Source organism: Balaenoptera physalus, assembly GCF_965194825.1.
Source record: "Balaenoptera physalus genome assembly, chromosome: 10".
Taxonomy (NCBI): Eukaryota; Metazoa; Chordata; class Mammalia; order Artiodactyla; family Balaenopteridae; genus Balaenoptera; species Balaenoptera physalus.
This window is the reverse complement of record NC_138889.1, coordinates 29,317,536-29,345,401: the sequence shown is the minus strand read 5'-3', so window position 1 is coordinate 29,345,401 and position 27,866 is coordinate 29,317,536. Positions and strand designations below refer to the sequence as shown.

At 35.4% G+C, this 27,866-nt stretch overlaps 1 protein-coding gene across 2 annotated transcripts in view; it reads left to right on the top strand.

Annotated features, from left to right (window-relative positions):
• The window catches only part of CWF19L2 (CWF19 like cell cycle control factor 2), a 193,614-nt gene extending 168,736 nt beyond the window's left edge, over window positions 1–24,878 (top strand). For both annotated transcript variants that reach the window (XM_082409913.1, XM_082409912.1), the window contains exons 15-18: window positions 768–923; window positions 2,888–2,968; window positions 21,294–21,395; window positions 24,186–24,878. In XM_082409913.1, coding sequence (XP_082266039.1) covers window positions 768–923; window positions 2,888–2,968; window positions 21,294–21,395; window positions 24,186–24,329 — 483 coding nt within the window. In that variant the 3' untranslated portion in view covers window positions 24,330–24,878. The remainder of the gene's footprint in view (window positions 1–767; window positions 924–2,887; window positions 2,969–21,293; window positions 21,396–24,185) is intronic.
• Window positions 24,879–27,866: the final 2,988 nt, after the last annotated feature.

Below are 27,866 nucleotides of genomic sequence, written 5' to 3'. Positions count from 1 at the left end.
CCTCAAATTATAATTATTTGATTTTTTTTCCTACTTGCTCTTATTTTATAAAATGAGTGGAAAATAGAATAGTGATGAGTGATCAATAATAAGTGATCAGAGGAGACCTGGTCGGAACCCAGAACTCCCAGCCCCTGCCCAGCAGTAATTTGTAGCCTTTCTTCTTTTTGGGTGTCAACAGAGGCTTGAATGGAAACCCTGAACTTCTGTCTACACATGGTAGTAACTAGGCAGGGTCTCAACAACAACCTGGTTGAATCTCTAGGGAATTATGCTGAGTGAAAATTTGCAAGTGAAGGATCAGAAGACATATGAAGGGAACCAGCAAATGAAGTTACTTTGAGAATAGAAAAACAATTGGAAGTGAATTCTGCATTTCTGTTACTGAATTTAAGGATGCCTACCTGCTCAGAGTACCTATTTTGGTTTTTGGATGTTTTCCTATGATTTTACTGTCAGTTCTATATATTTTACCACCTAAGTTTGATTTTTATCTCTTCCTTTTCTTATTTTAGTTTACTGGCACTGTTTCCAATATATACATAATACTGAGCAGAGTGCGTTTCAGTTAAAAAAAAATGTTGCTTAACTATGTGAAATTATGTGGTAGATTTAGCAAGTAAAGTAACTATAAGGTAACATTGTAGAGTTCAAACATTGTTTACTATTTATTTTTATCTTAAAAGAATTTATTATACTTTTTATTGTTCTTATATTTTGAATCTCCTCTCAGTGCGTTATTTACCTAGCCATTTTCCTCTCTTCAGATGTTTAGAAAATCATTGGTAAAGATGTTTGAAGATAAAGGATTGGACTGTATCTTTTTAGAAACAAATATGAGCATGAAGAAACAGTATCATATGGTTTATGAATGCATTCCTCTCCCAAAGGAAGTGGGTGATATGGCTCCCATCTATTTTAAGGTATTTATGGATAGTCTTTACAGACATACTTATTTTTTGCTATATTATGGTTTTATGAATAGTTATCTTTATTCTGATATTTTTTCTCCTATGTACTTATCAAATTTTATATCATATAAAGAAATGAAGTAAAGCACAAAAAATTCTGCTATATAAATTTCTGTAGAAGAAATTTGGGACTTTGACCTTTAAAAAGCATGCTTATTTGTAAGTATGAATATACTTTCAAATGGTAATTTATAATTTCTATTTTAATTTCTCATTTCTCAAATGAAAAATCAGGTTCTACCTTGAAGTACTTTCAAGTCAAAATTGTAGTCATAACTCTAGAAAACTTACAATTTAAATTCCTTAGAGCCAAAGATAGTTACATGCAAACAGTACAAATTACAATTGCTAAAAAAAAAAAAAATAACAATTGCAGAGACAAGTTATTGCTGCAAGTTTTAGTATTTAATACCTCATCATGCTCTTTGTAAAAAGAAACTAAAATCTAACCTTGACATACATCTTTGGACATTGTAATAAATGATTAGAGTTCTTAAGCAATTGTGTCATTATAATATTCAAGCAGGTTTAACTAAATAGCGTTTGTTTGATACTGACCTGAGTGCAGTGTAATTTATAGACTAATATAAATTTGTAAATGTAGAACCATATATGAAATAGTAACGTGTACAATTAAAGAAGAAGATAATGTTTTGTGAGGTGGTATAGAAACTTGCAAATGCAACATTTAGACAATATAGGATGGTAAATTTTAATTAATATGGACTGTAAATCCCAATAAAAAGAATTATTTTAAGAAAGGATTATTAAACCTTGTAAGGTTGATGAGGTGGTGAAAATCAACTTTTCCTATAGAAATTTTTTAAAACAATCTGATTATTTGCTTTGAAGTCATGCTATTAAAGTATAGGAAAACAAGCCAGATAATTCCCAAACCCATGGCAGTCCTGCATTAAACAGAATCAATTGAGAAAGAAATTATTATGCTTTTCTTCAGTTTTTTTTTTTCTCTTGTACTTCCTCAGTGAGCCCTAGGAGATTGTGACTATAGGTATTGAAGTACATAGGGCACAACATAGAGCAGCTACTGTTGCTCATGGTGGGTGACAGAAATGTCATCTCTTAGCCGAATGGTATGCCACTTTCCTCTTTTATATTGTATCTTTTATATGATCATTAAAGATGTACTTATTTGATTTAGCTTCAATTGTATATTGAATGTGCTACATTATAATGTCAACACAAGCAATCCATGTCTTTTAAATAGGGAGCAGCAGTATACCTGATGTATTTAAACTATGCTTATTTGAATGTTAATTTCACCTTTAAAATTTGCTTCATTAGTAATGATATATAAAAATGAGATTATTTTATAATTATCACCATGGCTTTTCTTTCTATTAAATATTTCTTTACCATAAATACTGGTCATATTGATTAGCTTAGAAAGTCTTATAATTCCATGTCTATGTATTTTTTCCCATGCATTCTTACTCCTTTTTTCTATGGCCAGAAATAGTTCAAGTATTTGGTTGCCAGAAAGCCACATAAATTACTGTTCGTATATACGGAAGAAGAACAATAAAACAAAATGAATTTATTTGAGTAGATGTCTATGAATGGAGTAAGGAATTTGTGAACTTTATGTTCACAAATTACATTCAATATTAAATTGCTTGGTCTTACTAAGGATTGTTTTTGTCATGTAAAGGTGAGCTAAAATTAGTACAAGAGTTAAGAATGAGTAAAATAGTATTATTTTGGCTAAAGATAAGACTTGCATGAAATCAAGAAATTCCAATTTTAAATAACAGAAATTAAAGGCTTAATTCATTCAAAATAATAACCTAACATGTATATTATACCCTATAATTAATTCACCATATTACTTTACTTTTAAACTCTTTGTATTTACTTGTGTATTATTTTTTAATTGACAAATGGCTATTTCTTAGAAAGCCATAATGGAAACTGATGAAGAATGGTCTATGAACAAGAAATTGATTGATCTCTCTTCAAAAGATATCAGAAAGTCTGTAAGTATTATTTTTTTTTAATATAAGAAATAACCCTACTGGTTAGGATCTTTGTAGTTTCCATATCTTATTTGAGAAAGAGACCCTTTGGCTGAGTGATCAAAGGTGAAGTAAATATAATTCCATAAATAAGGAAGAAATTATTTTCATCCTACCTGGTCTAGCAAATCCTTATTTCTTTAATTGCTTATTTGAATGTTTATTCCTGATCTTTTGGCGCTCTGCCACTGTAGTCCCTATGATTGTTTATGATAACCATAAGGCTCTGCCATGAAAGTTCTTCTTAATGGGATTCTCAGCCTCTGGGACAAGTGAGGAGAGATGCCTTCCTGTTACTGAAATTATAATGAGAAAAACATTTTCCTAAAGGCTCTATTTTGAACAAGGAACTCTCTCTCCTTTTTTTTTTTTTTTTTCTTACTTATACAAAGGTTCACTGTTATGGTCCTTTAAAACAGTAGTTGAGTTAGATGATGGGTACATTATTCTTTTAGAGACTTTACTAATCATACTTCATAGTTTAATCTTGATTTGCAGATCAAATTTTAGATACAAGTTACCCTTAAGTTGAGTACTTCTGTAATGACCTCCCTCTTTTCTAGAAATACACATTAAATGGAATAGATATATAATAGAACCGTGAATTCCTTTTTCTAATCAAAGAGTATTATATGAATGTTTATTGAGTGCCTGCTATTTACCAGGCACTGTTCTAGATCCTTTTTATACATAATGGGACAAAACAAAGGCTTTATGTAGCTTATATTCTAGTGCAGGAGTTGGGAACTGCACTCTGTGTGCTAAATCCAGCCTGCAGTCTGTTTGTGTAAATGAAGTTTTATAGTAATACAGCTAAATCCCTTTTTTTTTCCTTGACATCTTTATTGGAGTATAATTGCTTACAGTGGTGTGTTAGTTTCTGCTTTATAACAAAGTGAATCAGCTATACATATACATATATCCCCATATCTCCTCCCTCTTGCATCTCCCTCCCAACCTCCCTATCCCGCCCCTCTAGGTGGTCACAAAGCACTGAACTAATGTCCCTATGCTACGCGGCTGCTTCCCACTAGCTATCTATTTTACATTTGGTAGTATATATAAGTCCATGCCACTCTCTCACTTCTTCCCAGCTTACCCTCTCCCCCATCGTGTCCCCAAGTCCATTCTCTACGTCTGTGTCTTTATTCCTGTCCTGCCTCTAGGTTCTTCATAACCATTTTTTTAGATTCCATACCTATGTGTTAGCATACGGTATTTGTTTTTCTCTTTCTGATTTATTTCACTCTGTATGACAGACTGTAGGTCCATCCAACTCATTACAAATAACTCAATTTCGTTTCTTTTTGTGGCTGAGTAATATTCCATTGTATATATGTGCCACATCTTCTTTATCCATTCATCAGTTGATGGACATTTAGGTTGCTTCCATGTCCTGGCTATTGTAAATAGAGCTGCACTGAACATTGTGGTACATGACTCTTTGAATTGTGGCTCTCTCAGGGTATATGCCCAGTAGTGGGATTGCTGGGTCGAATGGTAGTTCTATTTTTAGTTTTTTGAGGAACCTCCATACTATTCTCCATAGTGGCTGTATCAATTTACATTCCCACCAACAGTGCAAGAGGGTTCCCTTTTCTCCACACCCTCTCCAGCGTTTATTGTTTGTAGATTTTTTGATGATGGCCATTCTGACTGGTGTGAGATGATACCTCATTTTAGTTTTGATTTGCATTTCTCTAATGTTAGTGATGTTGAGCATTCTTTCATCTGTTTGTTGGCAATCTGTATATCTTTGGAGAAATGTCTATTTAGATCTTCTGTGCAGTTTTGAATTGGGTTGTTCGTTTTTTTGATATTGAGCTGCATGAGCTGCTTGTAAATTTTGGAGGTTAGTCCTTTGTCAGTTGCTTCATTTGCAAATATTTTCTCCCATTCTGAGGGTCGTCTTTTCATCTCGTTTATGGTTTGCTTTGCTGTGCAAAAGTTTTTAAGTTTCAGAGGTACTGTTTTTGGCTGCTTTCATGCTACAAGGACAGAGTTGAGAGTTGCAATAGAAATTTTATGATCTGCGAAGCCCAAATTATTTTATTTAAATTACTTTTATTATAGGTTTTTAAAATTGTTTTTTAAGTTTTTAAAATTTTGCTGACTCCTCTTCTAGCAGATGTCACTAGAATATTTCTCTCCCATTTCTTCTTTTGGAAAGCCAGACCTGATACACGTGACTGATAGAAGTCACTATTTTATTTATTACATCCCAGGCAAAAGGTTGAAATCTCATTGTATTATTGGAGGTAGTTTTAATTCAAAAGTGAAACCATTGTCTGTAGGCTTTTTAAAAATTAAAAAAAAAATGTAATACAATTTTTAAAGGTTACCTTCCATTTGCAGTTATTACAAAATATTGGCTGTATTCCCCGTGTTGTACAAAACATCCTTGAGCTTATCTTACACTCAATAGTTTGTACCTCCAACTTCCCCACCCCTGTATTGCCTCCCACCATTGGTACTGGTAGCCACTAGTTTGTTCTCTGTATCTGTGTGTCTGCTTCTTTTTTTCTTCTATTCACTAGTTTGTTGTATTCTTTAGATTCCACATATCAGTGATATCATACACTATTTCTCTTTCTCTGTCTGACTTATTTCACTTAGCATAATGCCTTCCAAGTCCATCCATGTTGCTGCAAATGGCAAAATTTTGTTCTTTTTTATGGCTGAGTAGTATTCCATATATACATATATACACCACATCTTTATCCATTCATCTGTTAATGGACACTTAGGTTGCTTCCATATCTTGGCTATTGTAAATAATGCCGCTATGAACATTGGGGTGTGTATATCTTTTCAAATGAGTGGGTTTTTTTTTCTCTGATATATATACTCAGGAGAGGAATTGCTGGGTCATATGGTAGTTCTATTTGTAGTTTTTTGAGAAACCTCCATACTGTTTTCCTCAGTGGCTGCACCATTTTACATTCCCACCAATAGTGTAGGAGGGTTCCCTTTTCTTCACATCCTTGCCAGCATTTGTTATTTGTTTTCTTTTTAACGATAGCCATTCTGAAGGTGTAAGGTGATATGTCATTGCGGTTTTGGTTTTGATTTGCATTTCCCTGATGATTAGTGATGTTGAGCATCTTTTCATGTGCCTGTTGGCCATCTTCATTTCCTCTTTGGAAAAATATCTATTCAGTTCTTCTGTCCTTTTTTTAATCGGGTATTTTGGTTTTTTGATATTGAGTTGTATGAGCTGTTTATATACGTTGGATATTAATCCCTTATTGGTCATATCATTTGCAAAAATTTTCTCTCATTTAGTAGTTTGTCTTTTCATTTTGTTGATGATTTCCTTTGCTGTGCAAAAGCTGTTAAATTTACTTAGGTCCTATTTGTTTATTTTTGCTTTTATTTCATTTACTCTAGGAGACTGATCCAAATAGATTCCTGTGATTCATGTCAATCACTGTTCTGCCTGTATTTTCCTCTAGGAGTTTTATAGTATCCAGTCTTAAATTTAGGTTTTAATCCATTTTGAGTTTTATTTTTGTATGGTATTAGAGAATATTCTAATTTCATTCTTTTACATGTAGCTATCCAGTTTTTCCAGCACTACTTATTGAAAAGACTGTCTTTTCTTCATTGTATATTCTTGCCCCCTTTGTCATAGATTAATTCACCATTAAGTGTGTGGGTTTATTTCTGGGCTGTCTGTTCTATTCCATTGATCTATGTGTCTGTTTTTATACCAGTATCATACTGTTTTGGTGACTGTAGCTTTGTAGTATAATCTGAAGTCAGGGAGCATGATTCCTCCAGGTTTGTTTTTCTTTCTCAAGATCATTTTGGCTATTCGGAGTGTTTCAAAGGTACAGTCTCCCAATACTGAACTAAGAAGAAATAGAAAAGATGAACAGACCAATTACCAGTAATGAAATTGAGTCAGTAATTTAAAAATTCCCAACAAACAAAAGTCTAGAACCAGATGGCTTCACAGGTGAATTCTACCGTTTATCCTTCTGAAACTATTCCAAAAAATTGCAGAGGAAGGAACGCTTCCAAACTCATTCTATGAGGCCAACATCACCCTGATACCAAAACCAAAATTACAGATCATTATCACTGATGAACATAGATGCAAAAATCCTCAACAAATAGTATCAAAATGAATCCAACAATACATTAAAAAGATCATTCACCATGATCACATGAGATTTAACCCAGGGATGCAAGGATTTTTCAGTATTCACAAATCACTGTGACACACCACATTAACAAATTGAAGAATAAAAACCATATGATGTAGAAAAGGCTTTTGATAAAATCCAACATCCATTTATGATAAAAACTCTCCAGAAAGCTGGCATAGAGGGAACATACCTCAACATAATAAAGGCCATATATGGCAGACCCACAGCTGACATCATACTCAATGGGGAAAAGCTGAAAACGTTTCCTCTAAGATAGGAATAAGACAAGAATGTCCAGAGTCACCACTTTTATTCAACATAGTTTTGGAAATCCAAGCCATAACAATCAGAGAAGAAAAATAAATTAAAAGAGTACAAATTGGAAAGGAAGAAGTAAAACTGTCACTGTTTGCAGATGACATGATACTGTACATAGAAAAATCCTAAACACACCACCAGAAAACTACTAGATCTCATCAATGAATTCAGTAAAGTTGCAGAATACAAAATTAATATACAGAAATCTGTTGCATTTCTATACACTAACAACGAACTATCAGAAAGAGAAATTATGGCAACAATCCCATTTACCATCACATCAAAAAGAATGAAATACCTAGGAATAAATCTAGCTAAGGTGGCAAAAGAGATCTACTCTGAAATCTATAAGACACTGATGAAAGAAATTGAAGATAAAACAAAAAGATGGAAAGATATACCGTGTTCTTGGACTGGGAGAATCAATTTTGTTAAAATGACTCTACCACCTTAGGCAATCTATAGATTCAGTGCAATCCCTATCAAAATACCAATGGCATTTTTCACAGAACTAGACAAATAATTTTACAATTTGTCTATAGTCTTTTTCTTTTCCCTTGCTCTGGTGAATTGGGACAGACAGTATATTAAAAAAACAAAACAATGCCCCCACAAACGTCCAATTCATGATCTTATAGCAAAAGGTATCTAATGCACATACATCTTTTGTGCCTAAGTTTCACTTCTCATATCATGATTTCCAATGCCATTGAATATTCTTTTAGAACATGATTTTAATGGCAGTTGAAAATATTTTAGGGGAGGGGTGGAATCAAAATGGTGGAGTAGCACGATGCTGAACCCACCTCCCTCACAAACACATCAAGACTACAACTACATATAAAGCAAGTCTCACTAAAGGTGACCTAAAGACTAGCAGAACAGCTTTTTTGCAACCTAGACTGTAAAGAAAGAACCACACAGAGTCTGATAGGAGGGGAGGAGAAGTGATCTAGTTGGGACTGACACCTCTAGAGAGTGACCTAGAGAGGAGAGAGATATCACATGTTCAGGATCTTCCTTGGGGAGCGGAGCATTCAATCCACACATTAGGCATTCTAGCCCTGTGGTCCAGCAAGAGGAAGATGAGCCTGTCTGGGTTAGAAAACCAGTGGGGCTTACCTGAGTGATGTAATAAATGGAAACTCTGCTCTTGAGGAGCTTGCACACACACTTGCTTGCTCACAGTCCCAGGGTGGAGGCAGCAGATTGAAAACTTCATGATGCTCTGGCTGGCTTGCCAGAACCACCCCAGTGTGCCCCCAACTTTGCACTAGACTCCTACTCTAGCCACTACTGCTCTGCTATTGCTCCCTGCTAAGGTCAAGGCTGCAATTGCCAACAAGAGTGCACACACTTGGAGGGAACAGGGCTTGGTTGGACCCTGGCCCTGCCTCTGACTAGGATGGGAGCAACATACTTGGGAGGGAGAGGAATCAGCTCCAGGGTGGAGACTGCCATTTCATGTGTGCGTGTCCGTGGGCACACTTGGGAAGGAGTGGAACCAGCTCAGTAGTGTGGCTCCAACTCCTCCAGCCCTGATCTAGCCTCTTACCAAAGTACGTGCACCAAGGAAAGAGTGGAACCTCTTCAAAGTGCAGCCCCAAGCCCTCAGTCCCTGACCATGCTCACAATTAAGGTGGAGACTGCCATCACACCTGGGAGAAGTGCAGGTCCCTCAGGGCTCCTGCTTCAGCTCCTTGGGCCTGGATCCCACCCCCAGTAGGGCAGTGACTGCCATTGAGCATAGGAGAAGCCCTAGCTCAAACATGGCTCTGACTCTACCTCCCACCAAGGCAGTGGCTGTCAGAGCACCCTGGGCTTACTTCAGATCGAGCTCCCACTGAAACCACTGTGCACACAGACTGCATTGGGATGCTCCCACACAAGGACATATCTTCAAGACCAGGATAGGTAACTCTTTCACCTATTGTCATGCAGACAGAGGAATATGTTTCAAATGAATAAACAAGAAATAAAAATGAATAAACCCTACTGAAACAGAGATAAATAATTTACCTGAAAAGGAGTTCAGAGCAATAGTAATAAGAATGCTAACTCAACTTGGGGGAAAAAAATAAATGAACACAGTGGGCATTTTAACAAAGAACTAGAAAATATAAAAAAGTACCAGTCAGAGCTGAAGAATGTAATAACTGAAATGAAAAATACACTAGAAGGAATTAACCACAGATTAGGTGATATAGAAGAATGCATAAGCAACCTGGAATATAGAATAGTGAAAATCACCCAATCAGAACAGGAAAAATAAAAAAAATTTTTAAATGAGCCTAGCTTAAGGGACCTCTGGGACAACATCAGGCATTCTAAATTTGCATTGTCCCTACAGAAAGAGAAAGAGAGAAAGGGATAGAAAATGTATTTGATGTAATTTTGGCTGAAAACTTCCTGAATCTGAAGAAGGAAATAGATATCCAGGTATAGGAAGCACAGAGAGTCCCAAAGAAGGTGAACCCAAAGAGAACCACACCAAAACATATAGTAACTAAAATGGGAAAAAATAAAGGTAAAGAGAGAATTTTAAAGTCAACAAGAAAAAACAGTTACGACAAGGGAATTTCCATAAGGCTATCTGCTGGTTTTTCAGCAGAAACTTTGCAGGCCAAAAGGGAGTGGCATGATATATTTAAAGTGCTAAAAGGAAAAAACTAAAAAACTAAAAGAGTTCATCAGTACTAAAGTGACCTTACAAAAAATGTTAATGGGTCTTCTTCAAGTGAAAAAGAAAGGACCACAACAAGAAATAAGAAAATACAGGAAGGGAAAAACCCCACTGTTAAAGGCAAGTAAAGGCAGTGGATCAACCACTTAAATGAACAATTAGGTTAAAAGACAAAGATTTTAAAATTAAATATAACTACAATGAACAGGTGAGGGATAGGCATAAAGATGTAAAATATGACATCAAAAATAGAAAACATGAAGGGGGAATAAAAAAATATAGATCTTTTAGAATGTGTTTGAACTTAAATGACTATCAGTTTAAAAGGATAGATAGAGATATACATCAACATATATGAACTCCATGATAACCACTATATATGCAGTATTTTTACTGGTAAGCCATCTAGTACCTATTGTAAGGTTGTTTGTTAAAACCTGGATATATACCTAAAATAAGTACCTAGAGGATTTTAATATTTTAAAGTAACAAATATAGACAGTAAGAAACATACAGATTCTTGGAATGGTTGTTGTATATTCAACTTTGAAGTGTTTTCTTTTCTAAATCACCACATAGCGTTTTATCTGAGACTATTTGAGAGTAGCTGGGGAATGAACCAGATGACCTCTTGAGGTCACTCTTAGCTTAGGATTTAATAATTATGTGGATGGAGTTGTGAAGAGAACTTGAGTATAAGAATAATTTCAAAACAGGTCACTTTTTAGAAGGTTAACAAACTTTCCAGTGTCTTTTTTAAATGATAATTATGTTTCTGAGCATGAAGTGAACAATCTTGATTTATTTTAACATTATTTTTATTCTGAAGAAACCTCATTATCCTTCTTTTAAAAAACTCTATGTCCTTAGTAGTTTCATAAAGTATTTTATGTGTGTGTTGGGGATGTGGTGAGTTTTTTTTCCATAGTGGATTCTTGCCTGTTAGTAGAGATTCACATATTTGTAATTCATTCTGATTCTCTGTTGATTTATGTTTTTATTTGTGTGAGTATAAGCTTCTCTTTTTGTGTCTATTTTGTTTACTTTCTCTGGGTCTTTTGATTTCTTTGCAGTGTAGTGTGAAGTTCATGGAAATATACAAGAAAAACAGATCTGAATGTTCATTGCAGAGGAGTTGCATAATATTCAGTAACTTGTCAAGAAGGTGGTCTTTTTTCACGAGACAATTTTATTGAGATTTCACATGAATTCTTCCTCAACTCTTTAATATGATTTTTTAAATGTAATTTTGTGATAACTATAGCAGTTGAAAAACATCTAAGACGTCTCGGGTTTGATTTTCAAAACTAAGCAAAGTCCACCTCAAGGAAAATTAGGGTTTACCCTAAGACCGTCAAATATGAGGACAATTATAGGAAGTCAGGATTAAAATCTGGAATATTAAAAGGGGAAAGCTCAAATACTACTGTTTTCCTATCATCAATAAAATTTTTTGCTGTAATTCCGTCAGTACTCTTCATGGGTGGTACCAAGGTTCCAACTTCTATCCCTCTGGCTGGTCAAGGCAGGAAAAGGGAAGTGCTAAATGTACATATACTTTGATACTGGATCCTTTGCAATGCCTACTGACTCACAACTCTTCAGGCAAGACATTAGGTTGTACCTTTTGCAGCCTGCAGTGAGAGAAGAGTTGCTTGTGGCAACAATTGTTCTTTGTTTAGAAATAATGTGTTCATTTTGCCAACTTGGCAATTATACCATATGTTGTCGAGCTTTGGTATGTATTGATATATACAAATTACCACAAACTTAGTGCTGTAAAAACAGCACATTTGTTATCTCATAGTTCTAGAAGTCACGAATATGAACTGGGTTTCACTGGGCTAAATCAAGGTGCTAGCAGGCCTACTTTTTTTTTTTTTTGGAAGCTCGCAGGGAGAATCCATTCCCTTGCCTTTTTCAGTTTCTAGAAACCACCTGCATTCCGTGGCTTGTGGTCCTTTCCTTTGTGTTCAAAGTCAACCAATATACAATCTTCCAGTCTTTCTCTGATTCTGACCATCCTATCATATGCTATATAACCCAGGATAATCTCCCCATTTCAAGATCCCTAACTTAATTGTATCTGCAAAGTCCTTTTTGCCATATAATGTAACATATTCATGGCAAATATGAGATAGGAGCATTGACATATTTAGAAAGCCATTTTTTCTGCCAGACACAGTATAATACAAACAAAAAGCATGGGCACTGTCGTCATAAATTGCTTTCTGAAGTTATCTCTTCCTCAAAGTACTGTTCTTTAATTGATGTAGTCTACAACATGATTTTAGCCATTCAAATTCATGTCTCACACATGTTGATCTACTTCAGATAGCAAAAATATTTTAATGATACTAAAGGCCATATATGACAAACCCACAGCCAACATCGTCCTCAATGGTGAAAAACTGAAACCATTTCCACTAAGATCAGGAACAAGGCAATGTTGCCCACCATCACCGCTATTATTCAACATTGTTTTGGAAGTTTTAGCCACAGCAATCAGAGAAGAAAAAGAAATAAAAGAAATCCAAATCAGAAAAGAAAGTAAAGCTGTCACTGTTTGCAAATGACATGATACTATACATAGAGAATCCTAAAGAAGCTACCAGAGAACTACTAGAGCTAACCAATGAATTTGGTAAAGTAGCAGGATACAAAATTAATGCACAGAAATCCCTTGCATTCCTGTACACTAATGATTAAAAATCTGAAAGAGAAATTAAGGAAACACTCCCATTTACCATTGCAACAAAAAGAATAAAATACCTAGGAATAAACCTACCTAAGGAGACAAAAGACCTGTATGCAAAAAACTATGACACTGATGAAAGAAATTAAACGTGATACAAACAGATGGAGAGATATACCATGTTCTTGGATTGGAAAATCAGCATTGTGAAAATGACTATACTACCCAAAGCAATCTGCAGATTCAGTGCAATCCCTATCAAACTACCCCTGGCATTTTTCACAGAACTAGAACAAAAAATTTCACAATTTGTATGGAAACACAAAAAACCCTGAATATCCAAAGCAATCTTGAGAAAGCAAAACGGAGCTGGAGGAATCAGACTCCCTGACTTCAGACTATACTACAAAGCTACAGTAATCAAGGCAGTATGGTACTGGAACAAAAACAGAAATATAGATCAATGGAACAGGATAGAAATCCCAGAGATAAACCCATGCACCTATGGTCACCTTATTTTTGATAAAGGAGGCAAGAATATACAATGGAGAAAAGACAGTCTCTTCAATAAGTGATGCTGGGAAAACTGGACAGCTACATGTAAAAGAATGAAATTAGAACACTCCCTAACACCATACACAAAAATAAACTCAAAATGGATTAAAGACCTAAATGTAAGGCCAGACACTATAAAACTCTTAGAGGCAAACATAAGCAGAACACTCTATGACATAAATCATAGCAAGATCCTTTTTGACCCATCTCCTAGAGAAATGCAAATAAAAAGAAAAACAAATGGGACCTAATGAAACTCAAAACTTTTGCACAGCAAAGGAAACCATAAACAAGACGAAAATACAGCTCTCAGAATGGGAGAAAATGTTTGCAAATGAAGCAACTGACAAAGGATTAATCTCCAAAATTTACAAGCGGCTCATGCAGCTCAATATCAAAAAAACAAGCAACCCAATCCAAAAATGGGTAGAAGACCTAAATAGACATTTCTCCAAAGAAGATATACAGATTGCCAACAAACACATGAAAGAATGCTCAACATCATTAATCATTAGAGAAATGCAAATCAAAGCTGCAATGAGGTTTCACCTCACACCATGATGAGGTGTGGCCTCATCATGGCCATCATCAAAAAATCTACAAGCAGTAAATGCTGGAGAGGGTGTGGAGAAAAGGGAATCCTCTTGCACTGTTGGTGGGAATGGAAATTGATACAGCCACTATGGAGAACAGTATGGTGGTTCCTTAAAAAACTAAAAATAGAGCTACCATACGACCCAGCAATCCCACTACTTGGTATATACCCTGAGAAAACCATGATTCAAAAAGAGTCATGTACCACAATGTTCATTGCAGCTCTATTTACAGTAACTAGGACATGGAAGCAGCCTAAGTGTCCATCGACAGATGAATGGATAAAGAAGATGTGGCACATATATACAATGGAATATTACTCAGCCATAAAAAGAAACGAAATTGAGTTATTTGTAGTGAGGTGGGTGGACCTAGAGTCTGTCATACAGAGTGAAGAAAGTCAGAAAGAGAAAAACAAATACCGTATGCTAACACATATGTATGGAATTAAAAAAAAATGATCATGAAGAACCTAGGTGTAGGATGGGAATAAAGACACAGACCTACTAGAGAATGGACTTGAGGACACGGGGAGAGGGAAGGGTAAACTGGGACAAAGTGAGAGAGTGGCATGAACATATATACACTACCAAATGTAAAACTGATAGCTAGTGGGAAGCAGCTGCATAGCACAGGGAGAACAGCTCAGTGCTTTGTGACCACCTAGAGGGGTGGGATAGCGAGGGTGGGAGGGAGGGAAATGCAAGAGGGAAGCGATATGGGGATATATGTGTATGTATAGCTGATTCATTTTGTTATAAAGCAGAAACTAACACAACATTGTAAAGCAATTATACTCCAATAAAGATGTTAAAAATATATATATATATTTTTAATGGAGCCTTCCATTCCTTTTTCTTTGACTACCAGATTTGCACAAAGCACTATTAATAGATGGAAATGAAAGTAATATTTCAATAATATTCTCTGTGCCAAGCATTTATATGCATTTTTCTATTTGATCTTCACAGCAAACTTCTGAGCTCTTCATATTTCTCATGAGACTCACAGATGTTAAATAACTTGCCTGAAGTTACATAGTTATAAGTATCAGCTGTGATTAGAGCCTTGTCTGTCTCTTTATTTTTTTCCTAATTGTCTCTGTCATATGTTTTCACATTTTATTTTAAAATGTGAAAATATTTTTAAAAAGCACAAAGTAGTAACCCATTTCTCTGTGTTTTATGTATTATACTATTTTGTAAACTGATTATTTTTTACTTATGCTTTTCCTATAACCTGAACAACTCTTTATAAGCCCCAATTTTAATTGCTTTATACTATTTCAAGATGACCGCTCTTCTTCCACCATACCATACTATCTTTCCAAGTCATGCCTTCCTGAGGACATAATACAAAATATATATAGTTAAGTAACAATATGTAATTCACTGCCAAAATTAGTAAATGCTGACTATAAGGGGATTAGAGGGGAGAGATATTACTTTAAATGGACCAGTTTGAATACTTTCTAGTGACAGAATAAGGCCTTGTAGGAAAAACTTGGAAGGACACAAAATCTACTTAACTTTTTTTTTTTTAATCAGTCATCAATTTTATGCACATCAGTGTATACATGTCAATCCCAATCGCCCAATTCAGCACACCACCATCCACACCCCACCGCGGTTTTCCCCCCTTGGTGTCCATACGTTTGTTCTCTACATCTGTGTCTCAACTTCTGCCCTGCAAACTGGTTCATCTGTACCATTTTTCTAGGTTCCACATACATGCGTTAATATACGATATTTATTTTTCTCTGACTTACTTCACTCTGTATGACAGTCTCTAGGTCCATCCACGTCTCAACAAATGACTCAATTTTGTTCCTTTCTATGGCTGAGTAATATTCCATTGTATCTATGTACCACAAATTCTTTATCCATTGGTCTGTCGATGAGCATTTAGGTTGCTTCCATGACCTGGTTATTGTAAATAGTGCTGCCATGCACATTGGGGTGCATGTGTCTTTTTGAATTACGGTTTTCTCTGGGTATATGCCCAGCAGTGGGTCATATGGTAATTCTATTTTTAGTTTTTTAAGAAACCTCCATATTGTTCTCCATAGTGGCTGTATCAATTTACATTCCCACCAGCAGTGCAAGAGGGTTCCCTTTTCTCCACACCCTCTCCAGCATTTGTTGTTTGTAGATTTTCTGATGATGCCCATTCTAACTGGTGTGAGGTGAAGCCTCATTGCAGTTTTGATTTCCATTTCTCTAATAATTAGTGATGTTGAGCATCTTTTCATGTGCTTCTTGGTCATCTGTATGTCTTCTTTGGAGAAATGTCTTTTTAGGTCTTGTGCCCATTTTTGGATTGGGTTGTTTGTTTCTTTAGTATTGAGCTGAATGAGCTGTTTATATATTTTGGAGATTAATCCTTTGTCTGTTGATTCGTTTGCAAATATTTTCTCCCATTCTGAGGGTTGTCTTTTCGTCTTGTTTATGGTTTCCTGTGCTGTGCAAAAGCTTTGAAGTTTCATTAGTTCCCATTTGTTTATTTTTGTTTTTATTTCCATTACTCTAGGAGGTGGATCAAAAAAGATCTTGCTGTGATTTATGTCAAAGAGTGTTCTTCCTATGTTTTCCTCTAAGATCTTTATAGTGTCCGGTCTTACATTTAGGTCTCGAATCCATTTTGAGTTTATCTTTGTGTATGGTGTTAGGGAGTATTCTAATTTCTTTCTTTTACGTGTAGCTGTCCAGTTTTCCCAGCACCACTTATTGAAGAGACTGTCTTTTTGCCATTGTAGATCTTTGCCTCCTTTGTCATAGATTAGTTGACCATAGGTGCGTGGGTTTATCTCTGGGCTTTCTATCTTGTTCCATTGATATATGTTTCTGTTTTTGTGCCAGTACCATATTGTCTTGATTACTGTAGCTTTGTAGTATAGTCTGAAGTCAGGGAGTCTGATTCCTCCAGCTCCGTTTTTTCCCCTCAAGACTGCTTTGGCTATTCGGGGTCTTTTGTGTCTCCATACAAATTTTAAGATGATTTGTTCGGGTTCCGTAAAAAATGCCATTGGTAATTTGATAGGGATTGCATTGAATCTGTAGATTGCTTTCGGTAGTATAGTCATTTTCACAATATTGATTCTTCCAATCCAAGAACATGGTATATCTCTCCATCTGTTGTTATCATCTTTAATAACTTTCAACAGTGTCTTATAGTTTTCTGCATACAGGTCTTTTGTCTCCCTAGGAAGGTTTATTCCTAGGTATTTTATTCTTTTTGTTGCAATGGTAAATGGGAGTGTTTCCATAATTTCTCTTTCAGATTTTTCATCATTAGTGTATAGGAATGCAAGAGACTTCTGTGCATTAATTTTGTATCCTGCAACTTTACCAAATTCATTGATTAGCTCTAGTAGTTTTCTAGTGGCATTTTTAGGATTCTCTATGTATAGTAACATGTCATCTGCAAACAGTGACAGTTTTACTTCTTCTTTTCCAATTTGTATTCCTTTTATTTCTTTTTCTTCTCTGATTGCCGTGGCTAGGACTTCCAAAACTATGTTGAATAATAGTGGTGAGAGTGGACATCCTTGTCTCGTTCCTGATCTTAGAGGAAATGCTTTCAGTTTTTCACCGTTGAGAATGATGTTTGCTCTGGGTTTGTTGTATATGGCCTTTATTATGTTGAGGTAGGTTCCCTCTATGCCCACTTTCTGGAGAGTTTTTATCATAAATGGGTGTTGAATTTTGTCAAAAGCTTTTTCTGCATCTATTGAGATGATCATATGGTTTTTATTCTTCAGTTTGTTAATATGGTGTATCACATTGATTGATTTGCGTATATTGAAGAATCCTTGCATCCCTGGGATAAATCCCACTTGATCGTGGTGTATGATCCTTTTAATGTGTTGTTGGATTCTGTTTGCTAGTATTTTGTTGAGGATTTTTGCATCTATATTCATCAGTGATATTGGTCTGTAATTTTCTTTTTTTGTAGTATCGTTGTCTGGTTTTGGTATCAGGGTGATGGTGGCCTCATAGAATGAGTTTGGGAGTGTTCCTTCCTCTGCAATATTTTGGAAGAGTTTGAGAAGGATGGGTGTTAGCTCTTCTCTAAATGTTTGATAGAATTCGCCTGTGAAGCCATCTGGTCCTGGACTTTTGTTTGTTGGAAGATATTTAATCACAGTTTCAATTTCATTACTTCTGATTGGTCTGTTCATATTTTCTGTTTCTTCCTGGTTCAGTCTTGGGAGGTTATACCTTTCTAAGAATGTGTCCATTTCTTCCAGGTTGTCCATTTTATTGGCATAGAGTTGCTTGTAGTAGTGTCTGAGGATCCTTTGTATTTCTGCAGTGTCTGTTGTAACTTCTCCTTTTTCATTTCTAATTTTATTGATTTGAGTCCTCTCCCTCTTTTTCTTGATGAGTCTGGCTAATGGCTTATCAATTTTGTTTATCTTCTCAAAGAACCAGCTTTTAGTTTTATTGATCTTTGCTATTGTTTTCTTTGTTTCTATTTCATTTATTTCCGCTCTGATCTTTATGATTTCTTTCCTTCTGCTAACTTTGGGTTTTGTTTGTTCTTCTTTCTCTAGTTCCTTTAGTTGTAAGGTTAGATTGTTTACTTGAGATGTTTCTTGTTTCTTGAGGTAGGCTTGTATAGGTATAAACTTCCCTTTTAGAACTGCTTTTGCTGCATCCCATACGTTTTGGATCGTCGTGTTTTCATTGTCATTTGTCTCTAGGTATTTTTTGATTTCCTCTTTGATTTCTTCAGTGATCTCTTGGTTATTTAGTAACGTATTGTTTAACCTCCATGTATTTGTGTTTTTTACATTTTTTACCCTGTAATTCATTTCTAATCTCATAGCGTTGTGCTCAGAAAAGATGCTTGATATGATTTCAATTTTCTTAAATTTACTGAGGCTTGATTTGTGACCCAAGATATAATCTATCTTGGAGATTGTTCCAGACGCACTTGAGAAGAAAGTGTAATCTGCTGTTTTTGGATGGACTGTCCTATAAATATCAATTAAATCTATCTGGTCTGTTGTGTCATTTAAAGCTTCTGTTTCCTTATTTATTTTAATTTTGGATGATCTGTCCATTGGTGTAAGTGAGGTGTTAAAGTCCTCCACTATTATTGTGTTACTGTCAGTTTCCTCTTTTATAGCTGTTAGCTGTTGCCTTATGTATTGAGGTGCTCCTATGTTGGGTGCATATATATTTATAATTGTTATATCATCTTCCTGGATTAATCCCTTGATCATTATGTGGTGTCCTTCCTTGTCTCTTGTAACATTCTTTATTTTAAAGTCTATTTTATCTGATATGAGTATAGCTACTCCAGCTTTCTTTTGATTTCCATTTGCATGGAATATCTTTTTCCATCCCCTTACTTTCAGTCTCTATGTGTCCCTAGGTCTGAAGTGGGTCTCTTGTAGACAGCATATATATGAGTCTTGTTTTTGTATCCATTCAGCCAGTCTATGTCTTTTGGTTGGAGCCTTTAATTCATTCACATTTAAGGTAATTATTGATATGTATATTCCTATGACCATTTTCTCAATTGTTTTGGGTTTGTGTTTGTAGGTCCTTTTCTTCTCTTGTGTTTCCCACTTAGAGAAGTTCCTTTAGCATTTGTTGTAGCGCTGATTTGGTAGTGCTGAACTCTCTTAGCTTTTGCTTGTCTGTAAAGCTTTTGATTTCTCCATCAAATCTAAATGAGATCCTTGCCGGGTAGAGTAATCTTGGTTGTGGGTTCTTCCCTTTCATCACTTTAAGTATATCCTGCCACTCCCTTCTGGCTTGCAGAGTTTCTGCTGACGAATCAGCTGTTAGCCTTATAGGAGTTCCCTTGTATGTTATTTGTTGTTTTTCCCTTGCTGCTTTCAATAATTTTTCTTTGTCTTTAATTTTTGCCAATTTGATTAATATGTTTCTCGGTGTGTTTCTCCTTGGATTTTTCCTGTATGGGACTCTCTGCGCTTCCTGGACTTGGGTGGCTATTTCCTTTCCCATGTTAGGGAAGTTTTCGACTATAATCTCTTCACATATTTTCTCTGGTCCTTTCTCTCTCTCTTCTCCTTCTGGGACCCCTATAATGCGAATGTTGTTGCATTTAATTTTGTCCCAGAGGTCTCTTAGGCTGTCTTCATTTCTTTTCATTCTTTTTTCTTTAGTCTGTTCCGCAGCAGTGAATTCCACCGTTCTGTCTTCCAGGTCACTTATCCGTTCTTCTGCCTCAGTTATTCTGCTATTGATTCCTTGTAGTGTAGTTTTCATTTCAATTATTGTATTTTTCATCTCTGTTTGTTTGTTCTTTAATTCTTCTAGGGCTTTGTTAAACATTTCTTGCATCTTCTCGATCTTTGCCTCCATTCTTATTCTGAGGTCCTGGATCATCTTCACTATCATTATTCTGAATTCTTTTACTGGAAGGTTGCCTATCTCCACTTCATTTAGTTGTTTTTCTTGGGTTTTATCTTGTTCCTTCATCTGGTATATAGCCCTCTGCCTTTTCATCTTGTCTGTCTTTCTGTGAATGTGGTTTTTGTTCCACAGGCTGCAGAATTGTAGTTTTTCTTGCTTCTGCTGTCTGCCCTCTAGTGGTTGAGGCTGTCTGAGAGGCTTGATTGGAGACTCTGATGGTAGGTAGAGCTGACTGTTGCTGTCTCCACTTAACTTTTAAAGCTAGAAATTATTGCGTTTTCCAATCAAGATAGAGTTTAAAATACTTCATGCATGCATACGTGTGTGTGTTTGTGTGTGTGTGTGCGTGAGTGTGTATAGAAAGAGGGAGGGAAAAAAGAGAGGGAAAGATAATAGTTAATCGTGGAAATATTTTGAAACAAGGTTGGTAAACTAAAAATTTCTATACCCACCTCACCAGTTAATAAAAAACTGATTGTTCATGTTTAATTTATCTTTGATCAATAAATAGTAGTAAAATCTCATGGATGTTATACCTCTGCATTGTGAGGAAAATATAAGAAAGCATATCCTTAATCTCTATTTGCATAGTCTAAGGAAAACTATTCAGTTGTTATATATTTTAAAAATGCCTTTTCTTTCCTGTTTCACCAAAAGACAGAAAAATAATTGGTTCTGATTATAATTGCTGGATATTATAAAGCACTATCTAGCTGAAAGGGTACCAAATGAAATGTTTTACTTAAGAAGTTAGGTTATTGCTTAAATACCTATAGAACTGGAAATTTAGTGTATACGTTTGTCTTGAGTTGAGGGATGCTTAATTAGGAAGAGGGATTAAGCATAACTTTCTGATTTCATGCTGTATTCATGTGTGATTTATCTGTTTATTTAGGTACCCAGAGGCTTACCTTACTTCTCTGTGAATTTTGGCCTCCAGGGAGGGTTTGCCCATGTCATTGAAGATCAACGCAAATTCCCTTATTACTTTGGAAAGGTATGCTCACAAATTTAGTAAAATACCAGAGTTTAGCAACTTTGTAACACTTTTCTTTTGAAGGGAAATCAAAACTTTGGCCACAATATATAGTGAAGTTGGTTATTACTGTTCCACCCAAGTTTTAGAGGGAGTACCCAGAAACTGTTAATAAATATATCCCAGAATATTTATAACAGGAATATTACTTTGTAACCAAACATTTGTTGACCGTGTCAATGGTGACTATAATGTTTTCCTGTGGAGTCAGCCAGGCTTGTGCTGAGAGTGATGATAATTGATAATGATGATAACCCACTCACTGAGGATTTACAATGAGCCTGGTATTGTTCTGAGCACTCATTTAATGCTCACAATAACTCTATTATGTAGATATTTTTATACTTTCATTTTATAGATGATGAAACTGAGCTACAGAAAGGCTATGTAACTTCCCCACGGTCATGTGCTAATAAGTGACAGAAACAAGGGGTGCATAAGCTCATGGTTGAGCTAGAGAACAAATGATCTCACATCTTCATTTATAATTAAGCACCATATAGTCCAAGAAGAATGTGTCACTCATTTCACACAGATAGTTTCTGGACAGATACTAGAGTGTAGATCTTTCATTTGCTAGTGGATTCTTTCCGTTACTACAGATTGCCTTCTAGGGATATAGTCCTTAAATTTAAGGTCTACTGAGTATCTGGGAAGTATGTAAGTTAGTATCAGGGACTAGAATGAAATTAGTGTGTAGCCATTGAAGCAATCAAAAGAAGTCTGGGCAATAACAGCTCTAGAAGTGACCTTTCAATCTAGTATAACTCAGGCCTTTCTCTCTAAATTAGAGGAGCCTAGATGAACTCTGTCCATGGTTCCCTGTTCTTCCTCCCCACTTTCAGCTCCTGTGTAAGATCATTTTCTACAAAGAATAGTGACATGTAAGAGGTTTGGACTCAAAAATTCTTATGCTGTTATCTTTAAAGGTTAACTAGAGGCCTAAAATCAAATTCATCAATGAACTGTTGAGATACGTTACAGAAACTTGTCTGAGAATTTTTCAGAATATCTTTTCCCAGAGTTAACTAGAAAGAAATTTGTTTTCATTGCTCTGAAAAATTCTGTTGTTATTCAATAGAGCTTTATAACTCAAAGCTTTATGACTCTGCATTTATTTCTTTCAAAAAAAGAAAACTTAATTTTAGTGAAAATGAAGTAAAATATCAATTTTTTAACTTGCATAAATTTAATTGGGAGATCGTCCCCCCACAAATATTAGGCATGTACTGTGGTTTTTATGATACTGTCTTAATGTTAAAAGGAAGGCTTCTTTAGTTAGCATTACATCATTGATCCGTTTTCCCCAAAATTTGCTTTCCAAGAAACAGCCTATGAGACCAAAACTCCCTTCAGCCTGCAGTTGTTTAGAGAGCAAGAAGGGTTGGTTTCTTTCCATTAACATCTGCTTCAGTAACAGAACAAGAATCAGTCCTTATATGGTACACATGAGACAAAACTTGATGTCTTATAGACAGTTTTAGATCAACTTATAAGCTAGGCTTTCTTAAACTACATTGCTAGTGATTGGCTGGTGCCAAGAAACTCTTGCATTAAATCTAAATGTGCCCTCTTTTTAAACTGTGTCTCTCTTAACCCCTTTATTTCCCTTTCCCACTGAAAAGAGGTTTCCTTTTCCATGAAGCTTTTCCTGATTTATCCAACAATTAGAATCTTCTTTCTTTTTGAGTTTCCATGTAGTCTGCTTTGACATTTGCCTTATTCTGCTTTATAAGACAGTCCTTTATATAGTTGGAGTATTATTGTGCCTCCCACCACAGCTCCACATTCTGTTATGAGCTTTCTGAAGACAGAGAAATGTATTTTACTTATCTCTGTATCCTCTACAATATTTGGCACTTGCTTTTACATAGTAGGTCCCTTTAGTATATTTGTTAAGATGAAGAACCTATGTCTTAGAGTGATTATGTCCAAGGTCTTACCACACAATCCTGTAGACCTAGACTGAATATGCAGAACTCAACCCTTAGCCCAAGATTTTCCTGTATTACCATACTTCCCTTCCTCAAAGCATTATAAATCTCCCCCATATCTTCTGTACATGGATACTCTCTATCATAACTTTGATTAATTTCTGCAACTGATAGCACAGGAAGAGGATCATGAAGGAAATGATCTAGAATAATAAGCAGACAGTCAGAAATCCATTCCTTTCAGGGCTTGGGAATGTGACTTTTTAAATGAAGGTGATTTATAATTTTTAATTATTGTTTTGCTTAGATTAGTACTAAAATATGATTTTGTTTCCTGAAAAAAAGAACTACAGCTAATAGTAGAAGAAACTGGCTTTTAACTATACTGGGTAGTAGAGAGAACATTACCCTGAGATTCAACTGTAGTTGAACAACCAAGTTAATAATTGCTACATGTTGATCAACTTTTTCTTCAAACTTTTACCAGAGCAGCTAATAAGGACCAAATTAATTAAATTTCATTTTCTCTTCCTCCCCTTTGCTGCTGTCTGATAGATGTGCTGACAAGCAACAAAATAGACAAATTGTTTGACAGGAGACACAGCTAGGACCCCTAGAATCACAGGGTTTGCACAGTTAGAACTAAATGAAAAGAAGGTTTATTTTTAACTTGAAACTAATACCTATGTAAAATTTGAGCATCCTCACAGAGAACTACTTAATGTTATATTTAGTAACAGAATAAATAGAAATAGTTTCATTCCTGTTTTTAGTATTTATACATGCACGTGTTTGTATTTTTCTCATTCTTTGAAAGGAAATCATTGGTGGGATGCTGGATGTAGAACCAAGACTTTGGAGAAAAGGGATCCGAGAAAGCTTTGAGGATCAGAGGAAGAAAGTACTGCAGTTTGCTCAGTGGTGGAAACCATTTGACTTCACCAAAAGTAAAACATGTTGAGACATACCTTTCATTTTTTTATGTCCTCTTCAGATTTCTTTCAGTTTTATTTCCATTGCATCTAACTAAACAACTGACCATCAGGTAATAGGAAGAGAGTCATGATCTGGTTTTATGACAACTGCATCATTGGATTGTGTCGGTTTCCTTCCCCACCTGCTCCTGTGGACTTCATTGTAGTAACTGTGGAGCAAGACCAGTTATGTTGTGTGACCTGTTCTTGTCCTGTTCTGTACCTATGTCTTGGTATTCTGAACTATTTATATTAACATATAGAAAGACTTTTCTGAAGGATTATCTAGGAAGTATAGCAAATCATTGCTTCAGAGGGAAGCGGGTCTGCTTCAAGTGTAAGTCTGCTGACTAGCTTCTGCATTTTTTAAACTAAGAGTTGGCATATTTAGTAATAATTGAAATTTCTTTTCACAGCATTTTATAGAAGCTCTTAATTTTCTACCAATAGCATATATATTACTACTATTCTTTTTATTAAAGGAGAAAAGAATGTCCCAAAAGTAATTAAGAATTAAATAAGGTATATAACATGTTCATGATTTGTTTTTATTTCTGCATTTTTAAATAGTGTCTTTGAATTTTGGTGATTTTAAAAGTAATTGTTCCAAAAATTACAGTTTACAGTTGTTTGGGGTTTGTATGAAAGTTAAAAATTTTAGCCAAATCATCATTTTGGGGTTGTATTGATTATTACAAAATCTTAAGTAATGTGAGTATTTTTAGTGTCAGGAACACATTCCGTTGTCCCATTTGATCTAAGGTTCTTCATTTTCCTTTATTCTTACACTTGGTGTGAAGAGAAAAACCCTATACATATAAAATATGGCCATGGTCTCTAAGAGTGTTCTTACTTTATTTTTTATATGGAAGATATTTTTGTAGTAACCCTTTTTCAAAGATGTTGATTTTTTTGGAGCGGAACCTTGACGTTTTGTCATGAAATGTTGAATACTTAGAATCAATGTGACATGTACTCTACAGTAACTCCTAACTCGATGTAGTTATTTTTAATATTGACATCTCATTTCTTTAGTATCTTGAAAAAAGAGAAATGTTTATGTTCTGTCTGCAGTTTTAAAATTTTAATAGAAGTTGGAAGTTTAATGGTTTCAGATTCTCAATATTTGCAAATTGGATTTAAGTTATTATCGCATTGATACTTGATAGTATTTTATTTATTGCTGTTTTCAGACTCTTTTGGCCTTGCTGCAAAGTCTCAGAGGAATCTTTAACATTCATTTATTCAATCAGTGAGTTAACAAACATTTGTTTGCAGGGCATTTTGTTGCATACTGGTAGTACAAAAATAAAAAATACTTCCTATACCTTAAATTATTTCATAGTTTAGTGGTGCAAGAGACATGTTCAAAAATATTTGCAGCAGAATATAAGTTCTAATGCAAGATATGTGCCAAGTGTATTCAAGTACAGTGCTAAAGGACTGTTTATACCTCCTCTGTTTTCATTCTTAGCTGATGAATCTTGCTTCCTGTTTTACTGAGAAAACAGAACTAAATAGAAGGGAGGTTCTACCACATCTAATTAATATACCTGCATCTGTACCCATGTACTCTGCTTTTCCTCTTGATAACTATAGGTAAATTATTTTGTTGTCCTTATCTAGAGCTAGTCAACTCATTTATGTACTACTAGATTTCATCCTTTTTCACCTACTCAAATGCCTCTACCCTCTGAATTATTAGATTTTTTCCTCTCTATAAGATTATTTCAATTAGCATACAAAACCTTTTATAATATATCAACAACAAGCCCTGGCATCATACTGCCACCCCTAGCCATTTCTCTTCTCCAGTTGACCAAAATTCATTAAAAAAAAAATCTTTCCTTTCCTTCCATCTTCTTCCTGTTCTCATTAGTTAGACTTCATCCTCACCATTCTACTAGTTTTAGTTTTGTTTATGGTAAGGTCCTCAGTTCCTTCCACATTGCCAAATCAAATAATTTATTCTCAGTGCTCATCTTACTCTATCAGCTTCATTGGCATACTTGATCACTTCCCCTTCTTGAAACACTATTTTTACTTTGCTTCTAGAACACTGTCTCTTATTTATCCTCTTTCCTTACTGGCTGCATCCTCTCAATTTCCTTTGCTGATTTCTCCTCTTGTCAACTTCTAAGCGTTGAAATGCCTATTCTCAAACCGTAACTACTGTATTCACTCTCTCCCAAGGTAATTTTCTCAATAAAATGGTCTTAAATACTATTTTTAAGTTGGTTCATTTACTCAACAAATATTTGAGTGTCTTCTATATGCCAGTCACTAGTCTGTGTGCAGGGGTTACATTAGTGAAGAAAACAAAAATCCCTGTGTTTGAGGAGTTTACATTGTATCAGAGAAGACAGATAGTACACATTAGACAATAAATAAATTATCTAGGAAATGTCAGAGGTGATAAGTACTATGGAAAAAGGAAAATAGAAGAGAACAAGGAGGATGTTTTCCAAATTTTTATTCACTTTGGACATCTTCACTGAATTCCAGAATCACATATCCAAATACCAACTTGACATCTGTTCTGTAACTGTATCGGTAGTAAGCATATCTAAACTGAACTCCTGATTTTCCTCCTGTTCTAGTTATTTATAATACCCATTTCATTATATCTCATGGTTTTATAAGTGAGACGTTTGGTCAGGGCTCAGCTGGATGATTTGCCTCTGCTTCAGGATGTCCGGGACCTCAGCTGGGGTGGCTCAAATGTCTGGAGATGACTGGGGTCATATGTCTGGATACTCTGTTCTTCATACAGTGTATGCTGAAGCTGGAATAGTGGAAATGGTTCCTTTACTCACATGTGTGGTGCCTATAGTGGAATGAATGGAACAGCTGGGGATGGGCTGATAATACTCTTTTCTCCTATGGTAATTTCAGGGTAGTTGGACCTGCTATATGGCTTCTGGATTCCTCCAGAGCAAGCATTCCAAAAGACAGTTCCAAGAGATAACAGGTGGAAAGTGCCAGTCTTCTAGAGTCTGGTGCAGCTTAACTTTTGCTGTGTTCTTTTTATGATAAAGTTGTCACAGAGCCCACCTACATTCAAGAAGAGGGGTCATAACCCTATCTCTCAGTGGGTGTAGTGTCAAATAATTTGTGGTCATCTTTAGTCTACCACAGTCCACCCTCTGGCCACAAACTTATACTCCTCCTATGTGAAAAACATATTCAAATCCACCCAAGAAAGTCCCATTCCAGTAGGGCATTAGACTTAGGCTCAAAATTCAGGATCCCATCTAAATCAGGCCCAGATGGAGATGAGGTTACTCAGGTGCTTCAATCTGAAGACCTGTGAACTTAGACAAATTATCTGTACCCCTTACACACACACACACACACACACGCACACACACACACAATCAAACATACAGTAGTAAGAGAAGTATATAGTTACTGCAGTGGAAACATTCATTGAAAAAGATGGAAAACTTGAGGCACATTTTAGTCACTGTTCGCTAGTAATTCTAAAATTAAGTCAAGCATATGTTGCCAGTTGCTTGATTAGG